The sequence below is a fragment of the Haemorhous mexicanus genome, chromosome 13 (genome assembly GCF_027477595.1).
Source record: "Haemorhous mexicanus isolate bHaeMex1 chromosome 13, bHaeMex1.pri, whole genome shotgun sequence".
Lineage (NCBI taxonomy): Eukaryota > Metazoa > Chordata > Aves > Passeriformes > Fringillidae > Haemorhous > Haemorhous mexicanus.
In genome coordinates this window covers 2879805-2899540 of record NC_082353.1, presented here as the reverse complement: position 1 = coordinate 2899540, position 19736 = coordinate 2879805, and the positions used below count along the sequence as shown (strand labels likewise).

Sequence of the window (19736 nt, the reverse complement as noted above, 5' to 3'; positions counted from 1 at the left end):
CTCCCCAAACAGGTTTTGATAGAGTGTGAAATTTCAGGATGTTGTATTCTGCAATTTCTGAATGGGAGGGTGGGAGGTCTGTGCTGAGCAGACATCTGACACTGGCTGGGCCCAGCACAGGCAGACCCTCAAGATAAGGAGAGACATGAGAATCTGAGCAGGTCCCTCACCTGAGGCACTTTAGGGGATCTGGTTATAAATGGGGAATGAAAGGCATGATGACAAGGTAATGGTGTAATTAGGAAAAAAAGAGAGACTGGCATTTTAAACCAGTCAAAAACAGACAAATTCTGTCATTAATGAGAATCTTTCACCTCCAGGTCATTGTATCATATGTCATGGGGAGTTGATTAAGTGAGAGTTTTAGGAAGATGGGCAAAGAAAGAGGAGCACTGATTTTTTTAAATTTTTTTTTCTATTTGGGACTAATAGACCTGATGCATAAACACCAATTATCTATGTGCTGTCTGGGTATCAAAAGGGCAGCCAGGTTATTTCAGCTGTGCTCCTGTGGGTAAAAAGAGATGGAGGCCATAGATTAGAGAGAGCTTTGACATTTCACTTGTGTGTGTGCTCAGTTCCTCAAGGAAAGGAGAGCTCCATGCATCTTCCTGGTGTCTCCGGTGCCAGGGAAGAATAGTCCCAGCAGGCTGAAAGCTCTCATCCATTTCCTCTCTGCCAGAAGAGCAGCTGCTCTGTGCCTAGGAGGGGGGCAGTGGACACAGTTTGCAGTTTGTCATACTCTAGAGATGCTGCTAGGGAAGAGCATGCTGATGAGATGAGAAAGGCTGGGCCTTCTTGTGAGCCACTGTCTATCAGCACTAGCTCTGCTTTATTTAGTTCTTCCTCTTCCCTCCTATTTCTCAGAGCTGTTTCCAGCACTCAGCATTTCTCTGTGACTGTGATGTATCTAACAGCCAGCTCTGTTCCTGGAATTATTCCATTAATGCAGGAGAACTTGTTTATCACCTGGGTGATCAAGTGGATTGCTTAGATCAAAATTAGCAAGAAACTTAATGCTAGTAACCTTTCATGTTAAATAAATAGAACAGACAAATTTACCTGCACAGTGAGTGTGCACCTAATAATCTTTGTGCATCTTTATGTGTTTTTAACTGCTCTACTTCAGCAGCTTTAAAAATCTTCCATGCTGCAGTTCAACTTCTTGCTTTATATCCAGTGTATTTTATTCTTAATTCCTTCACTTCTTCCGAAAGCTGTGTGTCACTAGGGTGGACATTGGCAGAGAAATCTGTCTTTGAGCAACAGCAGTGTCTGAAAAATACGAGGTTTTCTTCCCTAGTGTCAAAATCCCCTGTTCTTTCAAAGTCAGACTGTAGGACATCTTGTGAGGGAACAGTTATTTTTAATAAACAGTTGTACTCCTGTGAGAAGCATTTATCTAATCAATAGTCTTTATTGACTAGAATCAATATTGTTTAATAATGTTCCCTATTGAGTCAAGTTAGGGTGGCCTAGTCAGGTCTGGTAAGCTTAAAGCCAGTGGTGTTCCCTTCTCCAGGAGCCTCTGTCCTTAGAGCCATCTCTGCCAAGTGCCCTTGAGGAGCAGCTGCTGGGACAGTGATCTCAGGAGCAGGGGCTTGGTGTAGTCTGGGTGGGAACAGGGGATCATTTGTTGGTGCCTGAAGGCAATGACTTCCCCTTGCCTTTTCAGCACAGGCTAAAACAGCAGTTCTGGTTTTGACAAGAGGTTTCTCCCAGTTCGTAGGAGTGGAGGAAAATAGAAAGGAAAATAGAGGGGAAAGAAAGGGAGATGATTACAGTGGACTTTTGTGTCCACAAAGAGAGTTGAGCTCACCTAAATCAGCAGAATATGGTGGTTGAGAAGGGCTAAAGTCTGAGAAGCTGGATGTTTGTGGTAGAAGAGGAAAGTAGGTAAAGTGAGGTGATATCAGCAAAGTGACATGGAAAAAATACATCTGTGCATGGTTTAAGTGGAGTTGATAATGATCAAGGTGTGAGAGAACCTGCTGTGGTCAGAGAGATCTTGGTACAAGGGTGAAGAGCAGATTTTTGGACATATGTTTCCAAGCTATTAGAAATCCAAAGAAGGAACTTCAGCAGTTCTGATCTGAGGATCAGTAATGATGATCTGGTTAACCCTAATAAAAAAGAAGGGAGTTTTCAGTTTTAAAAAAAAGTCACTACATGGTTTGCTCTATATTGAATTTGATTGAGTCCCGAGGAGATTTTTTCATCCTGATCCTTCTGTACTGGTGGTAGAAGGTTGTTAATATTCTGTTAGTCCCTGAGCTTTTGCATATGTGTATTTATAAGAGGGGAACAAAGCCAACAAATGGCCAGTGGTTGCTATGATGTATGAATTGCTATAAAACATTATCTGGGTAACATCATTGTCTTCTTGAATTAGTGTGTTCTACAGAGTTTACCTCTTCATGCTAAAAAGAAATTGTGTTGTTGCAGAACTACCAAGATTATTATAAATCATCTAACTATGGCAAAATTCCATTGTCCTCCTAGCAGTATGCTAAAAGAAACATTTACGCTCATCCTTCTTCTACAGTATAATAAAAATTATCTCACAACTCTCAGATCTCGTAGCAAAAACTGCTGATAGTCACAGAGAGCCAGATCTGAAGTTACTGAAATTGGAATTGTTTTATTGAACCTTTCAGAAAGAGTATTTAAGTGATCACAACTTGCTTTTTGAGTGGTTTGATAGCAGAGAAGGAAAAATTACTTATTTTGCAAAGTTACCAAAACTGTTGTGGAACTATTTTTTGTAATGCACTTTCTCTGTGTTTGTAGTTACGTGGTGAACATAGGGCTGGTGGACAAGCTGTGCTGCTGTTTCCTGTCTGTTCAAGGCCCTGTGGATGAGAACCCCAGTGTAGCAAGTTTCCTGCAGAGTGCCACAGCAGTGCTGCATGGGATGTGCCAGCTGTGCTGGGCTCTCACTGGAAGGTGGGTGCAGTGCTGGTGGGGTGTGCCAGCTGTGCTGGGCTCTCACTGGAAGGTGGGTGCAGTGCTGATGGGGTGTGCCAGCTGTGCCTGGCATTCAGGGGAAGGTGGGTGCATTGCTGATGGGGTGTGCCAGCTGTGCCTGGCTCTCACTGGAAGGTGGGTGCAGTGCTGATGGGATGTGCCAGCTGTGCTGGGCTCTCACTGGAAGGTGGGTGCAGTGCTGATGGGCGTGCCAGCTGTGCTGGGCTCTCACTGGAAGGTGTGTGCAGTGCTGATGGGGTGTGCCAGCTGTGCTGGGCTCTCAGGGGAAGGTGGGTGCAGTGCTGATGGGGTGTGCCAGCTGTGCCTGGCTCTCAGGGGAAGGTGGGTGCAGTGCTGATGGGGTGTGCCAGCTGTGCTGGGCTCTCAGGGGAAGGTGTGTGCAGTGCTGATGGGGTGTGCCAGCTGTGCCTGGCTCTCACTGGAAGGTGGGTGCAGTGCTGATGGGGTGTGCCAGCTGTGCTGGGCTCTCACTGGAAGGTGGGTGCAGTGCTGATGGGGTGTGCCAGCTGTGCTGGGCTCTCACTGGAAGGTGGGTGCAGTGCTGATGGGGTGTGCCAGCTGTGCTGGGCTCTCACTGGAAGGTGGGTGCAGTGCTGATGGGGTGTGCCAGCTGTGCTGGGCTCTCACTGGAAGGTGTGTGCAGTGCTGATGGGGTGTGCCAGCTGTGCTGGGCTCTCAGGGGAAGGTGGGTGCAGTGCTGATGGGGTGTGCCAGCTGTGCTGGGCTCTCAGGGGAAGGTGGGTGCAGTGCTGATGGGGTGTGCCAGCTGTGCTGGGCTCTCAGGGGAAGGTGGGTGCAGTGCTGATGGGGTGTGCCAGCTGTGCCTGGCTCTCACTGGAAGGTGGGTGCAGTGCTGATGGGGTGTGCCAGCTGTGCCTGGCTCTCACTGGAAGGTGGGTGCCCTCCCTCTGGCAGCTCAGGGGCCTCCTGCTGAGGCTGCCTGCCAGAGCTGTGAGACACACAGGGCCAGAAACAGTGCTGGAGATTGCCTCTGTTCAGGCTCTTACCTGCAATATAATGAGTTACCTGCACTGAGCCTGCTTCTTATAAGCCATCTGTCAGAATTGCAAACTTTGCCTCCTTTACTCATCCTTGCCCACAGGCTTTTATCACTGATAGTTTGAATGTGCAGTCTCAAGGACTTCAAGAGGTATTTTATTATCAGCTAAAATCGACTGTTAATTGATTTGTCTCTAGGGCAGCCTAATTCAGCTCTTGCTCTTTAAAACACCTCTGTCAGTTAGGGAACTCTATTTGCATAAAGGAAGCTATTACTAGATTTTTCTGGGAATTTTCTAATGCAAAATGCTTGTTGTTGTCACCTAACCAAGGCTGTGGGAAGTGTGCATGAGGGTTTGTGCCTGCCAGCAGATCTGGACTTCTGTGGTCTGCAGTGCAGGACAGCCTGACACTCATGTGGGAGTCAAAATTTCAGAGCTTTGGGCTGCACTTACTAGACCCTACCACACCATTACTGTTACACATTTCAGGCAAAATCAAGGCTGGCAGAACTTCACAATGCATTCCTGAAGAGTAAATTGATGCTAGGGTTGAAAAACTAGAGCTAATAAAACATAGGATAAGAAGCAAAGCTTTAGGTAAGAGCTGTTGCTGTTAGCCAGGGACACAAACACATGGAAAAAGAACTGCAAGAAATATGAGCCCAAAGAGACCATCCCAACTTACAGAAATTTCCCTTTCTGAAAGCTGCCAACTTGGCATTTTAAATTCTAGCAGAGCACTGCCAGAAGTCAAATACTCACTAAACAGAATAATAAAAATATCACCCTTCTGTTAGTGGAATAATGGTTCTAGCTCAGAGTGAGTAATACAATATTTGCAATTTCTGTAGCAGGCACACACTTCACCAAAATATTAGAGATCTTTGCACCCCAGAATAGTACAGCACAGCACACACATCCATCAAGAACATCTGTTCTTTGTAGCACCAGGATAATTTTGGGGGGTTGAGTGTTTTTCTTCACAGTTACACCAAGAAGTGTCTGATCCTACCATGTCCATAAACAGCAATGCTCTGGATTTTATCCAAAGGTGCTGGTTGCTCCTGATTCCAGGTTAGATTGTTCATTTGAGCATGAGAAGAAATGAGAGGAATGAACCTGGAGATTTCAAAACTGTTGTCTTTCACTTCAAGATCAAAAGCCTTGATGTAACTGATTAGAAGGGCCATTTAAATCACATGTCTTTCATCCCCTGAGCCCCCTGTCATTTAAGCAGTGTATGCAGAGTGTAATTCTGTCTTGTTACAGCAGTCCTCAGTGCTGGAGGTGATTTAAATGGAAAAAGGTACTGCTAAACACAGATTAAGGTGGCAGAAACAGAGATCAAACTTACTGAATTCTTAAATATGTCACACTACAGTAATAGATGATGTGTGATACCTGATATGCAGCACAAAAGGCAGTCCCTCTGGGAGGAGTACAGATGCCTCTTTCATTCCTGGTGAATGGGGGGTGGCACTGCAGCCTTTGCAGTGAGCTTTTCTCACTCTCCAGCTCAGCTGATCCAGGCCTGAGCACCAAAGCAGCCTGCCTGTCACAGCCCTGTGTCCTTCCCAGCCCCTCTGATCAGCCAGGGTCTGAGCTTGTTACAGAGATTTGAAGAGCCCAGCAGGAATTTCAAGTGCTCTGACACTGCAGCATGAAAAGAAGTTTTGCCAAAAGAATGGCAGGCTTTGGCCATTGTTGCAAGAGCCATTTTGAAATGTTCTTTTCATGTATCCTCCTATAGAAGATGGTTCCAGGTTGGGAATTTCTTCATGCTCCTCAGTGGTGACCAGGGATGGGGATATAAAATTAATCTGGTTGTTTTTTTTTTCCCCAGTAGAGCTTTTCAGGCTGTTACCTGTCCCATGGGAAGTTGTCATTCCACATGAATTCCATGAGAGCCCTGTGGTAGTGCTGTCTGGCTGTGTGCAGATCTCAGCATGCAGCAGTGAGTGGCACACTGGGGAGCTGACACAGGACAGTGAATACTGGGTGGGGTACCAGGACCACCCCAGGGCTCAAACCAGCCCAGCACTACTGGGAAATCCTCTGTGAGCCCTGGGATCCTTCTCCTGTGCATTCAGATCCCACCAGGTTGTGGGAACTGCACTGCAGCTGTAATTGCCATATCCCCAGAGGGCCAGAATTTCTTCTTTAAAACTCAGGTTTGAAACAATTAAAAGATCCAGTCCTGTGGGTACAAAGTAAGTTGGGCCATTTCTGGAGCTCTGAGGTAGGAAGAGCTGTCAATCTAGACTCTCCTGCCTTCCTCAAAAGCACATCTCCTAAAACTCCAAATTCAGCAGAGAAGTTCTGAACTGATACCCAGTGTGTATTTGGGCAGTGCCTTCATGGAAAGAATTCTATAGGCAGGGGAGAGATCTCAGCTAAATCCCTCTCTGCACGTGCCTCTACATCAGGCAAGGTGTCACAACAACAGTGATTATTAGAGAATAGCTCAAATTATTTGAGATCTAGATCTATAGAGAGATATAGATATATAAAGGTAGATAGATATAAATCAACATTATGTTTTAAATGAGGTCTATGGTTGATATAATGTAGATGGTAAAATTTTAAGACATAAATTAAGAGACTTCTTTTATTACTGTGGTTGACTTGTAGGGAAAAAAAAAGTCCAAAATCATGGAGTTAGATACAGTAAAGAAAAGTCTTACTAATGTAGAAGCATAAATTGGAGGATTTTCAATTTTAAAATCATAAAATGTTATTGAAATAAGGGAATCTATTCTGAACATGTGTTATAAACATACTCTATTATAAGAGAGGGATTTTCTTTCCATTAATGATCAAGGTCTTTAAAAAAGATTTAACTTTGGTATTGATCTTACTTTTCAAATTATCATTTTTGATACTGGCTAATAAATGCTTGATTGATTCTTTTAATTGAAATTTTGCTGTGGATGGAATAGCACATTTTCCAAACACTGTGGAATACATAGAAAAGGACAATTATTGAAAGCCTTAATAACATCTTATCCTGTTTCAAGCTTCTTTTGTTACTTTTTGTCCTCTTCTCTTACACAGAGAGAATCATTGAGGGTGACTTGAGACCCATTTTTCTGATGCTGTTTTGCATGTATTGCTAACAGTGGAGGTGAGAGCTCCTTCCTCCCTGATGAGTTTTTTTTTAAAAAAAAGGTGTTTGAGAGATAAAAACAGGGCATTGTCCCTTATTGTTTGTAGGGAGAAATCAGCAAATGCAGCAGGTCTGAATATTGAGCTCTCTGTGCTGAGCAGATGAACCTGGCATTTGATACTTAGGCTTGAAAATTGTGACCCTGGTGATGCTTGACTGACTTTTGCTCACCATTAGGAGTAACAGCAGCCAGAATTGAAAACAGAGACATTTTTATTACCCTGAAATAAAACAAAATATTAAATGCGCTTTATATGGAATAACAATCTTGTGTGGCCATATAGACCTCCTGAGATCTGTGTGGAATTGCAGATGTCCAGTAGCAATGTTCAGGATGACAGCCCTGTTTTCCAGAGTGTATCACTGTCAGTGTGAGATTCAGGACCTCTTTGGGCCCTCAGGTCCTGACTGCACCTCTGGAATGTGCCTGGCTTGTACCCACAGGACAGAAGACAGTGAGCAGGCCTGGAATGCAAGGAGCAGTCATGGAGGCATGGCCCTGCAGCCTCAGCTCAGCCTTCCCTAGGAGCAGGGGGGAGCACTAAGTGAGGATCTCCATGGCAGGTCCTTGATCAGCATTGCAAAGGTTCTGCTCGTGTCCCTGTCTTCTCCAGTACTGCCCAGTGCTCCTCCAGCCTAGATCCCTTCTCCCTGCTTCTCTGCACCTGAGGTTGCTGTCCCAGAAGTTGTTGCTCTGTGGAGGGCTGGAGTCAATGCCTGGTTTCACTTTTGCCCATGAGTGTGAGTGAATAAAGTCCCACTGAGGCAGAGTTAGTGCAGGGAACAGGGGAGAGCAGGGCAGCACTGCAGGGTAAGGGTCAGTCCCTGGGGCACGGTGTTCTCCCCAGGAGCAGCAGGAGCAATAACACAGATACAGGGAGAATACTGCATTGTGCATGAGGGAACATTGCAAATAACAGTCCCTCAAATTATGTAGGTCCTGGGCAACACCAGCTGTTCAAAAACTTTGCTGTTTTCTCTATTTAAGAATTGCCTTCAAGCTTTCTCATGACTCCAGGAAAATACAGTGCCAGAGCAGTGCAGTAATGAAATAGCTGCAGGTATGTCCCAGAGCAGTGGTAGGGTATGTAAATGTGTGTCAGCAGTTGATGAAGCTGGGGTTACCAGCTGCAGAGGCAGGAAGCTGCAGATGCAGGGCTGACCCAGGGAAACCCTGCCTGTCCTGCCCCAGATGCACATGGAAGTGGCCTGGCCTGGACTCACTTTTATTACAGTCATTAAGATAATGTCTGTCTTGGCTGCTGCATGGGGAGTCAGATGCAAGTCTGTCTGAACCTTGGTGTTGCTTCTCACCACTTCCAAGGGACAGCAGCTCCAGCCAGGGCTGTTAAACTAACTCCAGCTTGTGTCTGAAGTTACTGGAAGGCTTCAGTTCATCACCTCTGTGCAGCACTGCAGTCCCTGCTTGGCAGTGGGAATTGCAGCAAGGTCTGACAGGTGCTAAACACTCCCTGGTTCTTCTTTTTATTATTATTTGGCCTCTTTATTTTGACATCTCTTTCTAAATAAAATAATTTAGAAGCAAAAAGTACTGATGATAGTTTTTAAATCCTAATAATAAAAAACCCCAACAGATTATATTCTAAGCCTCTTGGAAACTCATGTTTTCATTTCACTCTGTGTTTTTAATCAGGAGTATTTATTTCAAATATACAAACATTATAATGTATACCCTTAGAGGGGCTTGTCTGCTTGTTAGCTCAGCCAGTTTTTAAAACAATATCTTTTCAGATATAAACTGTTTGCTCATATTGAAGCTTGCAGAAATTGTAGTTTTATACTTGTTCTGCAGAGTATGCAGTTTCTTATCAAGCTGTATTGAATTCCTGTTTTTAATAAATAGTGGTGTATTTTAAGCAACAGAGTAACACTGATTAGTATCTTTCTTTCTTTCTTGTGATGGATAAATCCACATTTTTTAATTCTTAAACTCTTTTTGTAAGTCACAGATCACATACCACTTCCTGAGACCCCTTGATGGCCAAGCTGAAAATCACAGTGGCAGCCCATAATGAAAATTCTGTGCATTTCATTAAACCTTTTTTTTTTTTTAAGATCATGCAGGTTGTTTGACCATAATATAAATATTTGTCTGTTTTTCTGTATTTATATTTAACACATAATTATTGTGACTGGTAAAGATTGAAAGCCTGTTTGTTTTCCCAGCTCTGTCAGCCAATGTAAAAATCCAGTGGGTCTTGCTTCCCTTCAGGGATTAATTGAAGAGGTTTTGTCCGTAGTGACTGTTTTACTTTTGCAGCTGTTACAGACTCAGAGACAAAATTTCATTAATAGGAGAATTAAGAGGAATTGCAGCTCTAGGAATCTGATCTCTTAACTTCAGTTCTGTAAAGTCTGATTGTCTGGTGTGACATTGTCATCTTATGTTATGAAGGTTTTGGGGGGTTTTTGCTTCAGTCTGTCCCAACAGAACTGAATTTTCATTGGGCTCATGTTTTCAGGTATACTAAAAATCTGCTAAACCCAGTGTTGTGCAGACTTGACAAAAATCACTCAGAGCAGTAGAAGCAGAGGTTCATGCTTTATTTTACATCATTTCATTTGGGGTTTTTTCTGTTCTAAAGCCCACAGCAAGTACAAGTGACTTCTTTTACCTTTTTATTGTAAACATTTAGGATTAAAGTGGTGGAACCAGCAGTTCAATTTGACAGGAGCCAGTGTTCTGTTCACATACATGTTAGCTGTAGTACAGGCAACATCCAAAATAAATTTTTCCTTCAATCCATCAAATGTAGCAGACAGATTTTTAATTTCTCTATAAAAGTTTTGTTCTGTACAAACTTGAAAATTTTTCATCTTTTCTGTGAAAAAACTAATGCTTGCATTTAGTTATTTTACAATTGGCTTTCTAATGTATATTTTGATTCATTCTCTGCCCCAGAGCAGCAAGAATGGTAAAAGGATTTCATCCAGCAATGTAAGCTTTCTCATATGGAATTGTTTAAGAATAATGATGGAGTGAGAGTTGAAAGCAAGCTAACTTTAACATTTGGTAAAATTGGTCAATCTTCTGATTGCACAGAGTCAGAAAAAAATTCTGTGAGGTATCATATGCAGTAATTAATTTGGGGTTATCATTTGACTGTGAGTGTACTTTTCTGTTTTGTACAGCTGAAAAAGCTAAGAGTGAAGTTAGGAAATAACTGGTTGGCAGGAGGAGCTGTGCTCTCATGTGATCCTGTGGCAATAAACATTCTAGTTAGTCGAGTGTAACTAAGTGATGGTTTGCACATTTTGGCTCCTGCATCCTGCAGAAGAAATCCTTGGGCAGCAGAAGGCATTTTGGAGTGAGGGATACCAGGGAGCCCAGAGCCACAGAGCAGAGCTGTGCACAGGGTGGTCCCAGAGCTGCCAGCTCTCCCTCCTCAGGGCTGTGCCTCCCTCCCAGCCAGGCTGATGTGCCAGCACACCTGGAACTTTGCATCAGGGATCTCCAAAGGCACAGCTGGCACAGGCAGGTGGTGGCTCAGGAAGTGTCTCTGCTGGCTGCATTCACACACACTCACTTAGAGACCACAGAGCTTCAAAATGAACATTTGGGGCATGGATTCCAGGCATAAGGAAAGCAAAGCCCTGCCATAAATTGTTGTGCAGCATAGCCCCACCCAAACACACTTAGAACTCTAGGGGTTTTTCCACTTTTTATTCTTTGTGGAGTAAATCTTAGGGAGAGCAGACACAACTATGTTGCTTTTGTTCTTAACTGTGTTTTACTGAAGATCTGATTCTTGTGTCACAGGCTTGTGGACTACTCCTGCAGTGTGGGGTGGGTTTTGTGCAGCACAGGTGTCCCTGAAGTGGGCCTGGGACATTGGTGCTGGGCTAGCAGCAGAGGGTGCAGCACTGAACAGCAGCGCTGAATATTCACCAACTGTAAATAGAAATAACTCAGAAATGGTCCCCATTAGTGCTGATTTCAGATGAGAGCACTCCTTACATCATCTGGTAAGTAAAGGTAAAGATGTGAGGGGACAGTGGTGGGAACAGATGGGTGCCAGTAGAGCAGGTTGTGTACAGCCCAAATACTGTCCTGTCATACTCAGCTGAGCTCAGGGCTGCTCTGGGACCTGGGGAAAGCAGCTTCATCATCCTGCTCTGCCTCTTTCCCTCCCTGTGGTCCAAGGCACTGATGGAGTGCTGCTGACAGACAGAAATTCTCTCTCACAGACACTGGTTTGGGTAAGGTGGTGCTTTCTTACCTGCTTTATTTGCTTCACTAGGAAAAGTGAAAATGACAGAACAAGATGATGGTGCCCAAAACGCGGTTGTTGCTGAGCTCATGGTTTAGTTTCTGTGTTGAAGAAGTCTGTCTGCAATTGTAAAAAGCAGGATTAGTCAGCCTGCCTAGAATCTGTGTTGGAAATGTCACTGGAGCCAGTGTTTGTAGCAGAGGAGTGCAGGGTGCTCCTGGTACAGATACAGGAGAGATTATTGAGAGCTGCTCTGGTCGAGGGAAAGCTCCTTTCTCATTCTGCTCAACAGGAATATTCTGAGCCCTCTGAGTGTCTGGTCTTTGCTTTCTTAAACTGGGCTCTTCAAACTTACAGATTATTTTAGAAAATGGTTCTGATTTTCACTTCCATTTCCTTTGCTTTTAGTAGTTATAAAAGGGGAAAATACCCTCATTTAAGTTGTGCTTTTATATTTTTTTCTCATATAGTCTGTCATATTTTCCTTTAATTTTAACAAGGAATCATATATACACTCAATCTTTGTAGTCTCTTTTGGTATTGACACTTCCTTCTTTTTTTTTTCCTTTTTTTTTTTTTTTTTTAAAGATGGAAACATAGTAGATGAGGTAAAAACCAGTCCTTGATGTAGCATATTTTCACTGTTACTGTTTGCTGTGTTTTATTATTTTAGTGTTTCCTTTGATTACTAATATTGACCAAATGTGTTTCCAAATTGAAATTCAAGTAATTTATGTTATGGGTCTGAATTAGAATTCCGAGAATATAAAACTTGCTGGATTATTTTGAGGCTTCATTTTGTGCTTGCCTACCCTCCCCACATTATTTAGCCTCCAGGGTAGTGATACTCTCAGCCTTCCTTAGTAGTTGTCCTGCATATTCTTCTGGATTATTAATAATGTGAAAAAACACGAGCTGTAAAAATCATGAAGGATTATGTGAAGTGTTTTTGGAAGGCTGGATGTGAGAATGGAAGGGGCAGTCCTGAGTTATCTGCCTGTCTGTGCTGATATCCAAGACAACCAGAAACCTTCTCCATTATTTTATGTGCACGCCCAGGGGGTGGCAAAGGGAGCCAGTTCCCGTGGGCACGAGCAGTGCTGCTTTGTGCTTGCTGTGCTTTGCTGCCCTGCTGCAGTGTCCCATCGCAGCATCTGACTGCAGGACGAAGCAGTGTGTTTTCCTCCTGCCCCACACTTCATTCTTAAATTCCTGCAGACCCATTTGATCAAGATCATCTGTTCCCAGTAACTTATTTCACTCCGTAGGTAGGCAGTTTGTGCCAGTGCCTGCAGCCCATCACTGTGGCAGGAGAGGCTCCAGGGAGTTCTCCCGCTGCTGCTGGCTGCTATTGCGAGCAGCAAAGGTGAGAGCAGGCTGCTGGCCCGAGGCAGGGCTTGCTCGGAGCCCCTCCGTGCTCCCAGGGTCCCCAGGCCCGGTGCTGGCAGCAGGGCACGGGCGCAGGATGTGAGGCAGGATCCCCAATGGTGCAGCTGCCCTGCAGTTAGAGCGTGGGGCGGTGCAATCATTGCAAGTATTTTCTGAAGTGCTGTGCTTTCCTGGCACTCGAGGCCCCAGGCTTTCTCTGGCTGTGTCTCTGAGGCTGCCTGTTCCCTGGCTGTTCCCTGCAGGGGCTGCAGCGTGTTTGACAGCGGGCGGCAGGAGCCCACGGGGCTGAGCGCGGCTCTGCGGGCCACGGACCTGGTGGGGGTGCTGCACATGCTCTACTGCGTCCTGTTCCACGGCACCAGCTCCGAGCCCAGCCCGGCCAGCCCCAAGGACAGCTACGCTGCCAGCACCGTGCAGGTGGCCATCCAGAGCTTGCGTTTCTTCAACAGCTTTGCTGTTCTTGACCTGCCTGCCTTCCAGGTAAGGGATGTTTTAAAACTTCTCCTGGTGGGGTGATGTTAGTTATTGATTGTATCTTTGGACTAAGTTTTGTCTTTAAGGTCTTGGTTATTGAAGGAGTTTTTAAATGTTAGATTTCATGCATGAAATTTCTAACTATTGTTATGTCTACCACATAGCTGTGGCTGATGAATTTAACCAAAAAGTGAAAATTTGGAATACTTTAAATGCTCAAGTCAAATCCATTATGTTTTCCAACTTCTTTTTTACTTGTTTCTAGCATAGTGCTCTTTGTATTTATTAAGCCCCAAAAGTGTAAAAAGAAAAATCTTAGTCTGAAGGATGAAATAACAGTTTTTCTTGTGTGAAAGGATTTGCTTGTATTATAACCACATATTATATTTTCCAGTGCTTTCCGGGGCCATTTGATTTAAGATTGTGCAGCTGAAACTGTTAATCACTTGATATAATTTCTTTAGCAAGTAAAATTTTGTTGACCATGAATTGGAAAATATGTTTTTATAATTTTTATTAAACTAAAAAAAAAGTTGCATTTTGAGTCCTGAGAAGGACTACTTACCTTTGTCTGTGAACAGAGTTCAAGTGTAAATGAATGATTTTGCCATACAAATACTGGTATATTTCTCAGGTAAGTTAGTACAGTTATATTGTTAATATAAAACACCTGTCAGAAGGCATTGCTTTGAAAACACATTTAGCAGCATCAATCTTACACAATTCAACAGAACAGGTTTCTTTTTCATTTAATGTGTAATTTGTAGTGTGCTGTACCACACTCTCCATCTGAAGTGCATTAAACTCGGACAGAGCTTTTCACAAATGAAGAATTTAGTGTGGCTCCTTCAGTTGGTGTTTCTTGCCATGGACTTTCAGTACATTTGGTATCATCTGTAACAACAGCAGCAAGACTTGTGTGTGCAGCAGAGTTCACCTGCAGCTGCAGCACCAGTCCAGTCAGGAGTTCTTTGCAGGGACAGAAGCAGGATATTGACTGGAGTTTGACTGCACATGCTGCTGACTCCATTTCTTTCTGACCATCAAGGCAGTTCCCTCCTGACCTTCCTTCAGCACTCTGGGTTTGAGACAGACTGGCTGTTAGTGTCTTGCTGTGGGTGTTACAGGTGTATGCCAGAGTCAGCCTTTGACTGGAACAGGTACACTTTGCAGGGGAGCTGAGCAGATCACACTGGCTGGAGGGCTGCTCCCTGCTATCCCAAGAAACCACTGTTCGTTTTTAAAACCCCATCTTCTGCTTACCCTGTCTGTATTTATCCCTCTACCCACGCTGTTACATCCCAGCATTTGTAACAAGCAGTCAGCATTAACCTCCAAAGCCCATGGCCTGTGTTAGTCTGTTCTGCTAAAATGGTGCAAGTCAGTAACTCCTGCATGAGGGGTGGCCAGAACCCCAGCACTGGGAGCTGCTTCTCTCAGTTCATGGGCACAGGGCCCTGCTCAGGAGGTGTCCAGCTGTGGGCTGGGCTGTGGGCTGGGCTGTGTGTGATGGACACGAGAGCACCCTGGGGTAGCTCAGCAGCTCTCCCTGCCCGTGCATTATTGGGATTTGTTTCTGTACTGTTAAAAATAACATCCACCTGAGGCAGTTTGCTGGACACTGACCCCGTGGGCCATGGCAGGCTGGCAGACAGAAGAGGAAAGAGCCTCCTGTGTGATCATTATCTCTGAGGAATAGTTTTATCACAGATTGGTAGGACTGTGGAATAGGGGGATCTGATTAGCAGAAGAGGTCTGGTATTCTCGAGTTTGTATTAGCACAGATGGCTCATGGGTATATATTTCATTTAATTTGACAGTATAAACAATTGAAAGATGGTACTGAGAAACAGCACAGGGTCCTGAGCTGATATTAATTCTGGCTAAAAAGGAAGCATAGTTTCCTTGAAGAATTAGTTTAACTTCTATACACAAACTCAGGTGCCCTTTGACCTGTTGTTATCAGAGTAGGTTAAACCCAGAGCACTGGGTCACAGCATGCACAGACAGCACTAATTAAATAAGGATGGACCTGAGAACATGGCATTCACATGACATAAAGCAGTGAATGGTGGCTCTATTGGGCATTAAATTTTGGAAATACACTGACTTACCAGAATACTTGAAGTTCAAGATCGAAAGCACCCCCAGCTGAGCCTGCTTCCATTGTCCAGGATCCTGCCTGTGCTGGGTGTACTTGGAATTGAGCAGGACTGAACTATGCCTCAGCCTGGGATTTGTGTGTATGTATTTACCACAGGCTACAAGGTAGAAAATGAAGAAAACTCTGAAATGAAAGAGATTTTCTCAGGCCTGCATTGCTGTTTCATTAGAGTTAGGAGACTGTCATGCTCATTCCTTGTGCTTTAGTTTTCCCCTTTGACCCTGTGTCGCTCTGTCTGCTTGACATGTTTATTAAATAGAGGCTGTAGGCTGCACAGATAAAATCTAATTCTGAATCTCCACGGTACAGCTATTTGCCTACTTTTAAAAAACATCCCAAGAAGCTTTGCAGCTGACTGTTCTCTCCTTTTGGATGTTTCTAACTTTTTGTAATGTTTGAAAAGTCATTATTTGTTATTAATCATTGTATTCCATTCAGAGCATGAGTTATTAATGAGAAATGCATTTTGCTCTGTTGCAGAAATGAAGATGGTTTGGTTTCTTTTGCTTATTTCTAAGAGATATTACTAAATATTCCTGGATCACAAAATGTATATCAAGTGAAATGGTCAACCTAATGCTCCACTGAATGTCAAATAAGCAGAATCCAGTTTTTCCTGTGTCCCTTGAAAATCTGAATTTATTCTTGCTTCTGTGGCTTTTAATATTTTGTTCCAGTTGTGAACAGTAAGCAGCTGAAAAAAGAGGTCTGATTGTGGCCTTGCACAAGGAAGAACGTAGTCTGTACTTTGCACAAACACCCCAGAAGGGTGCAGCTGATGTGTATGCAATTCACACAGGTTCTAGAACATACTGCTGGAGTGTGATTTCTGTTTCTTGGTCTGTTTTTCAGTCGATTGTGGGAGCTGAAGGGCTGTCCCTGGCCTTCAGGCACATTATCAGCTCCCTGCTGTGGTACTGCTCTCAGCATACCTGTGAAGGATTGCTGCACGAAGTCATCATTTGTGTGGGCTACTTCACTGTAAACAACCCAGATAACCAGGTAAGGCAAATGGAAAAGGGGCTCAGAAGTTATCAAGGACACATTTAGTCATGGATCTCTCATTTAGTCAGGAAATTCAGCCCCTCAGCATTGCTTTTGAAGCACTTGGGATTCCTGTGAGCACAAACGGATGTGTTTGCACAAGAGAAACTGAAGTTGTGTGCTAAGACAAGGCCATTGATTTTGTGTCCATAAGCAAACTCCATTTGTAGGTCCTGGGCTGCCATTGCATTGACTTGAGCTGGCCTTGCACCCTGCCAGGGCACACTTAGCCACTGATGTTTTTATTCTAAGTTAGCTTCACATCAGCTTAATCAGATGCTTGTGGTACCCAAGTTAAACCTTTTAAAAGCCAACTAAGCTACTCTCCCATGAAGTCTTGTCCTTGGATGCCAGTGTAGCTGTCTCCCTGCTTGCCAGTGCTCAGGTTTAAGCCATTCTTCTCCATGAATCTTTTCAGTCATAAACTAAATACCCTATTCAAGAAACAGTGGAAATTCACCTTTAGCTTCCTTGATTGCTGTCCTCTTTTGCCACTGGACTCTGTGACCTCTCTTACTGGCTTATAAAGTAACACAGACACAAAACTCAAGAAATATTTCAAATTTGTTGGTCTTAAGAACCTCCTGGTTTCCTCAGCTTATCTGTAACATCTCAGGGAGTATTGGGCAGGGCAGGGCTTGGCACTGGCTCTTGGAATGTGAGAAGTTGACTCTGAATGTGTAGGTACTGCATTACAGTGCCCACGGGCTGGGTACAATTCAGCTGGATGCTGCACTTTGGGGAGGCACTCACTGTTCTCTCTCTCTGTGCTTGTTCCCTGTTTTGCTCACCTTTTGGGATAGGGGTTCAGGGTGCGGAGCTCAGTGCCCTCAGTGCAGGAGGAGCAGGAGGAAGGGTTCACACTTGTCAGGAAAGGTTTTAGCTATAATATTCTTACAGTTATTGGCTATAATTGGAGCACTGTAATATCTTAAAGCTGCCAATGCTGTCACAAGTATTATATAATTGTACAGTGATGCTTCTGTGGGATTGGCCACAGCTGGAGGGAGTCTGCTGCAGCCTCCCTGCCCTGTGTGACCAAAATCCCACTCAGGAGCTGGAGTTGCCTGTTGGCAGCACTCCAGAGTGGTCATTTTTAACCCTGTGTGGTGCTGCTTCCATCTGAGTCCCTCTGATGCCCCAGGGTCAAGCTGGCCCCAGCAGTGCCCGCAAACCCTGTCGTGTTCTCTCTGCAGCTCAAGGATTTCTGTTCTGGCACAAAGTCCAGACAGGTGGGATTCATTGCATGGAGGACTTGGCACTGCAGGAGCAGTGCAGCACAGGGTTCCTGCAGGCAGCACAGGGTTCCTGCAGGCAGCACAGGGTTCCTGCAGACAGCACAGGGTTCCTGCAGGCAGCACAGGGTTCCTGCAGGCAGCACAGGGTTCCTGCAGGCAGCACAGGGTTCCTGCAGGCAGCACGGGGTTCCTGCAGGCAGCACGGGGTTCCTGCAGGCAGCACGGGGTTCCTGCAGACAGCACGGGGTTCCTGCAGGCAGCACAGGGTTCCTGCAGGCAGCACGGGGTTCCTGCAGACAGCACAGGGTTCCTGCAGGCAGCACAGGGTTCCTGCAGGCAGCACGGGGTTCCTGCAGGCAGCACAGGGTTCCTGCAGCACAGGGTTCCTGCAGGCAGCACAGGGGATTCCTGCAGCAGTGCCAGCTGTGCCAGCTGTGCCAGCAGTGCCAGTGCCTGGGAAGCTCCAGCCAGGGGCAGTGGGCCCTGGGCCCTGGGGGTAGCCTTGGGTTGGGGCTGGGCTTCCCATCTGAGTCCTGGAGCTTTCAGCTTCTGCTCTTGGGGCTGAAGGTGGCCTCTGCAGTCCTCAAAGTCAGGTTTAGGGTTTCAGGCAGACAGCCATGCTGTGTCAGTCCTTCTCATCCCCTAAAAGCTCTCTTTTAGGGTGCTTTGCTTTGGAGGCACCATGTCACATGATGTGCTTAACTTTTTATGTCATTTCTGATATTCCTCATTAATAAGATTTTAACTGAGGTATTTGGGTTTGCCTTTTTTGTTTAAAAAAGCATTTTGAAAAACTGAAGCTTTCCTCACTCAGGTACTTGAAAAATACTGGGAAGGATTTTTAGTGAAAGGAAGTAATTTTTCTTTTACTACCAGGCAAAGCAGTATGACTTGCTTATGGTCATTATTTTAAGGTGCTCTTTGTGTTGTGACTTCTACTAGACAGGCTGCTTTTCATGAAGGGGGAAGTGCTTTCTATTCATTCAGTTATGGTTTAATTTTTTATTATGTTAAGAGCTTCCAATTTTTTCTTCCGTTGTTGATCATCTGGGGAGTCCTACTAAAAATAAAAAATTGGTCTCACAGTGAAAGTTTTCAAATAGTAGGCTTGAAGTCCTGGCAAGTACAGTGTAATAAAAATAGATACAGTAAACTTGAGCTATGAAAACAAATTTCTGAAAAGCCAGAAAGCTCTATTTAGTATTTGAATCAACTTTAACTGAGTCCAGAACTGACGTATTTCAAGGCAGATTCAGGTTCTTCTTGCAGTCAAATGTGTATTTGTTTGGAAATATTTGTAGTTTAAAGTAATTTCCTCTCTACATTTGTATTTCTTATTACAAATGGAGGTATGTTTTCGTTCCTTTCAGTACTCAAAACAGAAAAGGACAAACAGTTGTTTGGAGTTTTCAGCATCCCTTTTTGTGGCTCCTTTGTCTATCCACATCAACAAATAAATATCCAAAGCTGCACACTGGAAGAAGGAAAAAAAGGAAGAAAAAAAAAAACCAACAAAAAGCCAAAAAACCCCCAGTGAAGCAGTTCTCCAGCTTGGAGAATAGATAGATTTCTAAACCAGAAATTTTACAGCCTGTCAACCTCAGCATTGACCTTCTGTAGTAGTAGTGTGATTTAAGTAAGTGAACTACTGCCACTATGCAGTCAAAATCATAAGAGGGTAATTTCCTAAATATTTCACATTCATGGAACAAAATCTTCCAAGAGCATCATATGCCACTCCTTTAATATAACACAGGTCTGGCTTCGTTTGTCATGCAGTCTGTAGAAGTCTTTAGAGTTAGTTGTGTAGCAAATGAAGAAGGAAGGAGGAAAGTGCTTTTCTCTTGTGCAGCTTGGAGCCTGAGATTCCCCCCAGCTCCAGGAGCTCTCCCCCCTCCTGCTGGGTCCCACCCAGAGGCTCTGCCAGGGCTCCCACTTGGTGTTTGCACCACGCCTGGCTCTAGGGCAGCCCCAGTGATTCTGTCAGGAGCACTGAGGACAATGGATTCCTGAGGAACACATTCCTGAGTGTTTTGATAG

At 44.5% G+C, this 19736-nt stretch overlaps 1 protein-coding gene across 2 annotated transcripts in view; it reads left to right on the top strand.

The window, feature by feature from the left end:
• Positions 1-19736, top strand: part of SCAPER (S-phase cyclin A associated protein in the ER) — a 139475-nt gene that overhangs the window by 103332 nt on the left and 16407 nt on the right. For both annotated transcript variants that reach the window (XM_059857897.1, XM_059857896.1), the window contains exons 27-29: positions 2791-2946; positions 13019-13256; positions 16267-16416. In XM_059857897.1, coding sequence (XP_059713880.1) covers positions 2791-2946; positions 13019-13256; positions 16267-16416 — 544 coding nt within the window. The remainder of the gene's footprint in view (positions 1-2790; positions 2947-13018; positions 13257-16266; positions 16417-19736) is intronic.